The sequence below is a fragment of the Ipomoea triloba genome, chromosome 10, assembly GCF_003576645.1.
Source record: "Ipomoea triloba cultivar NCNSP0323 chromosome 10, ASM357664v1".
In the NCBI taxonomy this organism is placed as follows: Eukaryota; Viridiplantae; Streptophyta; class Magnoliopsida; order Solanales; family Convolvulaceae; genus Ipomoea; species Ipomoea triloba.
Genome location: NC_044925.1, coordinates 10,419,910 through 10,428,202, shown reverse-complemented (window position 1 = coordinate 10,428,202; position 8,293 = coordinate 10,419,910). Strand labels below are relative to the sequence as shown.

Sequence of the window (8,293 nt, the reverse complement as noted above, 5' to 3'; positions counted from 1 at the left end):
TGTGTGTGTGTGTGTGTGTGTGTGTGTGTGTGTGTGTGTGTGTGTGTGTGTATGTATGTATGTATGTATATATAAATACATATACATGTATATACATATATATTAGGAACGTATGAGAAAAAAAAGTCTTTTTTCGTAAATAATGTGAAATCATATGGTACGTTTATTTGATTAGATCTAACGAGTAGAAAATAAGAGAAAATAAAAAAAAATGGTGGTATTTTAGTAATTATTACAAATTATTTGTTGATAACTAATAATGTGCTCAAGATATAAAACAAAATAGCGCTCAAGTGTGATTACATTGATATACAATGCAACAAACTTGAGTTCACTATTTGTAGATCTTAAATGTAGTATTAATTGTTAGTCAATGCATTATCAAGTTTTATCTAGTGTACTAGTTTTATACACGTATTGCGCGAATGGGTTAATGCCCAATGTTTATATTTAAATAAATATTTGAAAGTATATCAATGCAAGATTATATAGAAGAAGTTTATACATGGGTAATTGAATGTCGAATTTTTTTATTTAAATATATAACTCAAAGTATATGAATCCAAGATAATATAGAAAATTCATTATAATTATTACTAAAATAAATGTTTGCAACCTTGTAAAATCGATAGTCTAAATATTTGGTCTAAAAATGATAGTCTAAATAAATACTACTTTTAATTTGAATTTTTCTAATTGTTCTTAATTCTCTTTTGAGTAACATTGTCATTATCTTCATCTTTACTATTTGTTCTCTTGTTGGTAGTGTGTTATTTGCAATTCGGATATTGTTGGTAGCATAGATGACAACGTCACGCAATGAGATTATGATATAGGAGCTATGGACTTTCCTTTAGGTGTTCTGCTTGGGGTTCATTTGGTTCAACCATTATTGTTAAATGAGTTATTGTGGATAAAGAAATCTCTAGTTTAAGAAAAAAGATTAAATTAATTAATAAAAATTTAAAATATTATGTATTATAAAGATATTAAAAGGTAGTTTCTCGCTTCAATTTGCTGGGTAATGGATTATTTGAGTACTTTCATTGTCAACAAATCCCCCAAAGTAGTTAATATGATTGGTTTCAAACTATTCTTTTTTATTTTTTTTTCATGGTATTAAAGAAATACATATGTATCATTTTTTGGTGTAACTACTAATTTATTTAATTCAATAAGAGTAAAATAGAGTGATTCCGCTTCAATTTGTTGGGTTATTATTTGGGTACTCTCTTTGTCAACCAATCCCCAAGTAGTTAATATAATTAGTTTCAAATTATTTTAAATTTTTTTTTCATAGTATTAATAAAATACTTGGTAAATAAATATATAACATTATTTTGTACTATAACTTTGAATTTAATTACAAGATATTGTAAAAATAAGATAATGGACAATGTAATGAATATCAATTGATAAATTTGAATGTAAAGAATCTTTGCATGAGAGAAAATAAAGACAATATAACTAATGAAATTATTTCTCTTATTTAATTTAATTTTTTTATAATGAATAATTTTTTCAAATAAAGGTATTATAGACACATAATTCTAAATTAAAGAAATACATATGTATCATTTTTTGTTGCAGCTACTATTATTTAATTTAATAAGAGTAAAATAGAGTGAGAAACTTAATTATGTCAAATTTGATTGAGATGAGGTTCGAACCTAAGACCTTTCTTATAGAAATTAATGGGTAAGTTAAAAGTTAACGGAATATTAACGGATAAGAGAATATTTAACGGAAAACTTAACGGATAATCATAAAAGTAAGGTTAAATTAGGTAATCTCTATTAATAATATTAATCTGAATTATCTTAACCACCTATTTGATTAAATAATTCATCTGAACCATCCATTTGATTAAATAATTTGACCGCCATTTTTTCTAACCATTTTAGGCCTAACTCTCTTTGGCTCTTATTAGTATAGTAGATATCAAAATTCATAGTAATTACAAAAATGTCACAAAATTTTTCTTATATGTTTAGCCTTGTGACCCTTGTTCATATGATCATCCCAAGTGAATGGTTGAGACTATTACACATTTTTAATAGAAAGACATGTTCTCACTTGAACATCTATCCCAAGTGAATGGTAGCATTTTTACAATTTCACATATCATCGTATGCACTTTATAGCTTTGTAGAATGTACTTTTAAGTGTGTAAAATTTTATAATATTTACCGAATTATCACCATGTAATTAATTATCTTAGACAACTTGTACTTATCTATAATTTTTACTTTTTTTTTTTAAAACACTCATGATTCTTTACAATTTTTACATAAAACAATGTTCTTACATAACTTTAATCGTATATATTGTACAACCTAAATACCTTGGGTGCAAAAGGCAAAATTCCTTATCCCTAGGGATTCTACTTATGGGTCTGATTACGCAGTGACTATTCAGTTAAAGCTCCTCCTTCACAGGGACACAAGATGCAGTTAAGGCTCTGGTCCCACTACCAATGATCTTGTTGATTCTCTTCATGGTAGGGATGGCAATTCAACCCGCCCCCGGTGGGGAAAACCGATCCCCGTCCCGACGGGGGCGGGGTCGGGGATTTTTTTCAGGGAACGGGGGCGGGGATGGGGACAATTTGCCAATCCCCGCCGGGGACGGGGACGGGGACGGGGAGGGCATTCCTCGCCCCGACCCCGACCCCAATCCCCGATCCCCGACCCCTTCCCCGAATCCCCGTTAAATATTATATAATATAATATAATATTTATATAATATAATATATAATATACTTAGATTGTTGTGAAATGCATCTAGTTAGATACTTAGACTGTGCACACAGTATATATACAAAACAAGTTTTGTCATTCAAATTTAATTTGCATTCTTATTTGAATCATTCAAATGTGCACACAGTATATTTACAAAATAAGTTTTTGTCATTCAAATATCTGGTTTGCATTATGCTGCATGCCTACATATAGTTTATTATTTTTATTGTGTTTGATGTTTATATCTTAAACTAATTTTATTTTATCAAATTATTACTCGGTATTATTTTTTGAGGTTATTAATGAAGAGTTGGCTAGTTGAGGACTACTACTTGAGCTTTGAGAGTTGAAAAATTGAGAATTGAAGATTTGAAGTTTATTTGTTTTGTTATGTACTTATGTTTGGACTTTGGACTTTAGAGGAGTTTGAAACAATTTAATAATTCAAGACTTAACAATATGAAATTTTCATAATATTAGTATTTTTAAAAAGTTGACATAATTCAAAAAAATTCCCAGCGAGAATTCCCCGTCCTCGAAAAATCCCCGCGGGGACGGGAATGGGAATTATTCCCCATCCCCGCTGGGGAACGGGGCGGGGTCGGGGAATGGGGAGAGGTTTCGAGGACGGGGACGGGGATCCCATTCCCCGCCCCCGCCCCGCCCCGTTGCCATCCCTGCTTCATGGTGACACAACTACGTAAATCGCTTTATCAACTTAATTACTAGAGTTGGTGTGGCACTGTGGCTACAAGCTAGCTCCTTTCCTCTCATTCTGATGCTAGCCGCACTACTTTCCATGGTTATGATAGTAGCCAAACTGAATCTTTCGCTTTCCTTTTCCAGTCTTATCAATTAGCCACTATGACCTTCTTCGAGCCAAACTTCTGCTTCCATTTCTTTAAGGATATGCAAGCCAAGCTACCTAAAGCGATTGATGAGTGGGTAGGTGGTTTAGGTGTCCAATAATCTCTTTAAGGATAAATAGATTTAGGTCCCACACCTTTATCCTACAAGAATTTTAGAAGAATTCAATCACGGTAATTCAACAACTCCTCAGATGAGAAGTCCTATACTTAGTGCCCATAACAAGCCACACACTTATAAGGCGTAACTCTCAGCCTCTCACACTGTAATTATTAGTATTTAACCTTACTATGATTGAATGTAGTTTTTCACCCAAAATCAACTAAGGGTCCGTTTGGAAAGCAGTAAAATGACTTCAGGAAAATGTTTTCCGGAAAATGAGTTATTTTCCGGAAAACAGTTTCATTTCCAGTATTTTGATGTATTATGGAAAACTATCTTTATGTGTTTGGTACATTTTCTAGAAAATGGGTAGAATTATATAATTAAACATTTTAATTATTTTATTTAAAATAAAAAAATTATAATAATGTTAAACTAATTTTATTTATTAAAATAGAATTTAAAAAAAAAAAAAAACAACGTAGCTAAGGTTTCTGGCGGATTTTCGGCCTTTTTCCTAGGAGGTCCACGGTTATGGGTGATATGGCTTGAATTGGTTTTGGCCGAGAACATGCGAAACGGTCATTTTGGCGATTCTGGAAAATGACTTACGGAGATTTTTTCCGTAAGTCATTTTCCGGAAAAATGAACTGATTTTCCTTGGTCAATGGAAAACATTTTCCGTTGACCACATTTTCCAGACATTGCCAAACACCGAAAGCTCAGAAAATATTTTCCGAAAGTCATTTTACGGGTTACCAAACACACGCTAAGCTAGCGTAAAAACTACAACCTAAATACCTTACCTAATTACGTCATAGCCCAAGGGAAAGAATTATTGACCTCTCTTCATCACTTCTATGGTTGCTAAAATTAGATTTAAAAAGTAAAATAGAAGTGACAGAAGAAAACAACAAAACCCTAGTACTATGTCAAACGTAAACCCTATCTTTTTCGCCTTTCCCTTTCATATTTTCTATTTTCTTTTCCAATTAATTTCTTCTGACCCGTTTGGACACTCAACCCCAACCCTAACACCTTGCTCTCTCTCCCCCCCATTTCCCTCTCCTTCCCAGTACCCACTCTCTCCTCCTGTCTCCTTTCCCCGTTGTTGTAGTTTTTGCAGATATTTTTGGGCTTTGGATTTTGAGAATGGATGCCAGTGGTTTAGGGTCTGAAGTGGCTTTTGCTCTACGGGAAATTGTGGTGAGCTCTGTTTTGGAAGCTATGGTAGCTGAGGCTCTTTCGGCTACCGTGAGATCTGCTTCCTGTCTGCTTATGATGGTATATAATGGCTCTCACCCTCACCTATTTTTTGTTGCGAAGTTCTAATTTTGCGGTGCGGTTTTTGATCTCGTGCTCTGTTTCTGCTTGTTTGGCTTAGTTGCACATTTTCTATGACATTATTTTGTATGGCGTGTGTGTTTTTTTTTCAAATAATTTTCCTGCTTTTGGTGCTTGTATAAAAAATTCTTAAAGCACTTGTTTTTACAAATGTCAGATTCCTATGTAATGAACATATGCATTATTAACCTGAGTCTTGAACTTCTCTCTCTCTGCTTTTCTACTGACTGGGTTGTGAAATCTAGACAAACTTGGAACTTTGCTCGTCTGTTGTTTCTGGGTTTGAACCAATCCATTGTTAAAGAGCTGACAGTTCTGTTTGCCTACTGTTCCACCATGTATTTAATTGCAATTTTTGAGTTTAATGTCTTCTTATGTGGGATCTGGGTGAGTTTCATGCTTATGAAACTTAAGGAGGCTATATTGAGTTAATTGTGGTTTGTTTTTCCTATAGAGTAGTCCTTCTTAACCTTGATCTGTTATCAAATCATCAAGGGTTTGCATTTTTATACCACTTTCATTGGATGAAATTATGCCAAATTTGAAATCATTTATTTAGTTACGATGCCATAGTGTCTTATTAAAGACTACTTGTATGGTTATATATGACATTTGTTCATTTGTTTTTTTAGATGACGAGGGAGACCCTACAACCCTTTCTGGTGTAGGTAAACCCCGCCGCCTTGTGACGGCAAAGGACCACAAGGAACATTTGTTCATTTGCTGTATACAAGTGTGGTTATGCAGTTACTGTTCTAGACTTGATCCTACCCAATACCTAAGGCAGACCATATATATATATATATATTATACAGCATTTGTTAGATAGTTAAATCAAGTATTTGGATTGCCAAATTGTTCAGTGTCCTATCTGTTTCCAACTTGTGCTTGGGATTTAGATTTATATTTAAGGGTTTGATTCTACCGAGAAGAAAGAACCTATCTTTTAGTTTTTCTGGTGAAGATAATACGGTAATAAATTTGAACATTTTGTTTTTGTAAAACGAACAGAGTACACCACTGAATAGTCAAATTGACAACTGCTGCAATGCTATATGCGATGACCAAGTAAAACCCTGCATTTAAAGTTAGCTCTTAGGTCTTGTCTGTCATTATATACATACATCTATTTGGTAGCATTCTTTTATGCAATACTGATTTCCAAACTCCAACTCTTTACTGCTATGGAACTGTAACTTTATTTGTTATAGTTTTCTGCTTTTTCTCCATCCTTGCATTCACAAATATTTACTAGCCTGGATCTATTAAATTGTGGGCAGAAATATCGTGTTCCTTAGTTGCTTAAATTTGTGGCTTGGATTCCGTTATCAGTGTTGAATGTGTTAACAGATGGAATGTCTGTTGAAGAATAATGATGGTTTACCAGAATTGAGATGGACCGACGAAAGGTGTGAATTACCTTTTATGTTTAGTTTGCATTAGACTTGAGACTTTGGTGCAGTGAGCTTCCAGAATTGAATTGAAATGAAATGCTCCTTCCCTTTCAGGTTTCCCATTGCTGAACTTCACAGAAAGAACAAGGCTGAGGTTGAAAATAAAGATGGTAGTGATACAGAGGATGATGATGAAGAAGGTGATGATGGTGAGGCAGATGATGATGATGATGATGCTGGTGATGAAGACTTCTCGGGCGATGAAGGGGGAGATGATGACGATGATGGGGATCCTGAGGAAAATCCCGAGGCTAATGGTAATGAAGGAGGCAGTGATGACGAAGATGATGATGAGGATGACGACGATGGAGACGATGATGAGGACGGTGATGAGGACGAAGAAGAAGAGGAAGACGAGGAAGATGAGGATCAACCACCTGCTAAGAAGAGAAAGTGAAATGGTGCTAGATGATTGATGTTCATTCTGTCTTTTGTGTCTTAGCTTAGGAATTTGACCATCGTTTTGTAGACTGAATCATTGCTTTTATTTTGTGACAGATTGTTATGATATATGTCCCATTTTGTGACAGTGATTGGGCATTCATTTCATAGAGAACCTAATTTAATCTGTACTTTAGCTTGCATCTTTCTAGTTTTAACGTACTTGTGTTGGGTTTTTAACTGAATTAACTTTGCACCGTAATATACTTACTTTTAGTGTTTCAGGTTTAAATATATACATATATAATTCTCCATAATTGTTTATGCCTATGTAACACTTAGTGGTAACACAGAAGGTTGGTGTTTGTTGAACATATAATATATAAATATAAATGTGCAATTTCAACTATTAGTTTACGTCTTTAGTTGAGATGGAGCACATGTTGTTTAATTGTGTTCCTTCCTATACATACATGCATAGTGCAAAGGATTTATAGATTTAGCTAAAGACTTAAAGAGAAACACGTAATTGTTGAATATGTAAACAAGATTTTACAAATGTGAAATTGTTGGCTTAGGTCTCTTGTTGTGCTTTTCTTTTTCTTTTTTCTTTTTTCTTTTTTCTTTTATTAAATCTTTCAATAAAGAAAAATAGAGTCATTTCCATTTTTAGTCCTACTGTTATTAGGGCATTGCCAATTTTAGTCCACTTCATTAATTTTTGCCTCATTGCGACCAGTCTTATTTAGTCCTTGCCACTTTTAATCCACCGTTAAAATTTTCGTCAAATAACCATCCAAAACAAGGGTATTTTGGTCTTTTCATGCTTTGATACCATCCAAAACAAGGGTATTTTGGTCTTTTCATGCTTTGATCACATCCAAAACAAGGGTATTTTGGTCTTTTCATGCTTTGATCATCTCCTTTACCCTTTGCAGTGGTTTTCCTTACACATTTTCATCCAATGAAGAGGTTCGGCGAAAGCCATGGCTTTGTAATGTGGCTCACATGGCTTTCGTCACACCTCTTCATTGGATGAAAATGTGTAAGGAAAACCACTACAAAGGATCAAGGAGATGACCAAAGCATGAAAAGACCAAAAAACCTCTGTTTTGGATGGCCATTTGAAAAAAATTTTAATGGTGGACTAAAAGTGGCAAGTACTAAATAAGACTGGCCGTAATGTGACAAAAATTAATGAAGTGGACTAAAATTGGCAATGCCTCAATAACAATAGGACCAAAAATTGAAATGACTCAAGAAAAATATATGATAGACTTATGCCGATAAAAAATATAGTGGACACGACACAACTTACTGATTAGTCATTTATCAAATATAATTAGGAGATTTTATATTTTTGAGTAATCTATCTATACTATATATAAAAGTATTATCCTCCTC

The 8,293-nt window shown here is 33.6% G+C and overlaps 1 protein-coding gene across 1 annotated transcript; it reads left to right on the top strand.

Moving 5' to 3' along the window:
* The first annotated feature begins 4,716 nt into the window (after nt 1-4,716).
* LOC116031382 (ribosomal L1 domain-containing protein CG13096-like) lies at nt 4,717-7,129 on the top strand. The gene is made up of 3 exons (XM_031273569.1): nt 4,717-4,994; nt 6,405-6,463; nt 6,563-7,129. The coding sequence occupies exons 1-3, from the start codon at nt 4,863-4,865 to the stop codon at nt 6,903-6,905; spliced, it is 534 nt and encodes a 177-aa protein (XP_031129429.1). The 5' UTR covers nt 4,717-4,862; the 3' UTR covers nt 6,906-7,129.
* The last annotated feature ends 1,164 nt before the right edge of the window (nt 7,130-8,293 follow it).

Coding starts and splice junctions, on each gene's coding strand:
- LOC116031382 (XM_031273569.1), top strand. CDS start 4,863: ATGGATGCCAGTGGTTTAGGGTCTGAAGTGGCTTTTGCTCTACGGGAA. Junction 4,995..6,404: donor CTTCCTGTCTGCTTATGATG/GTATATAATGGC, acceptor ATGTGTTAACAG/ATGGAATGTCTGTTGAAGAA. Junction 6,464..6,562: donor TTGAGATGGACCGACGAAAG/GTGTGAATTACC, acceptor CTTCCCTTTCAG/GTTTCCCATTGCTGAACTTC.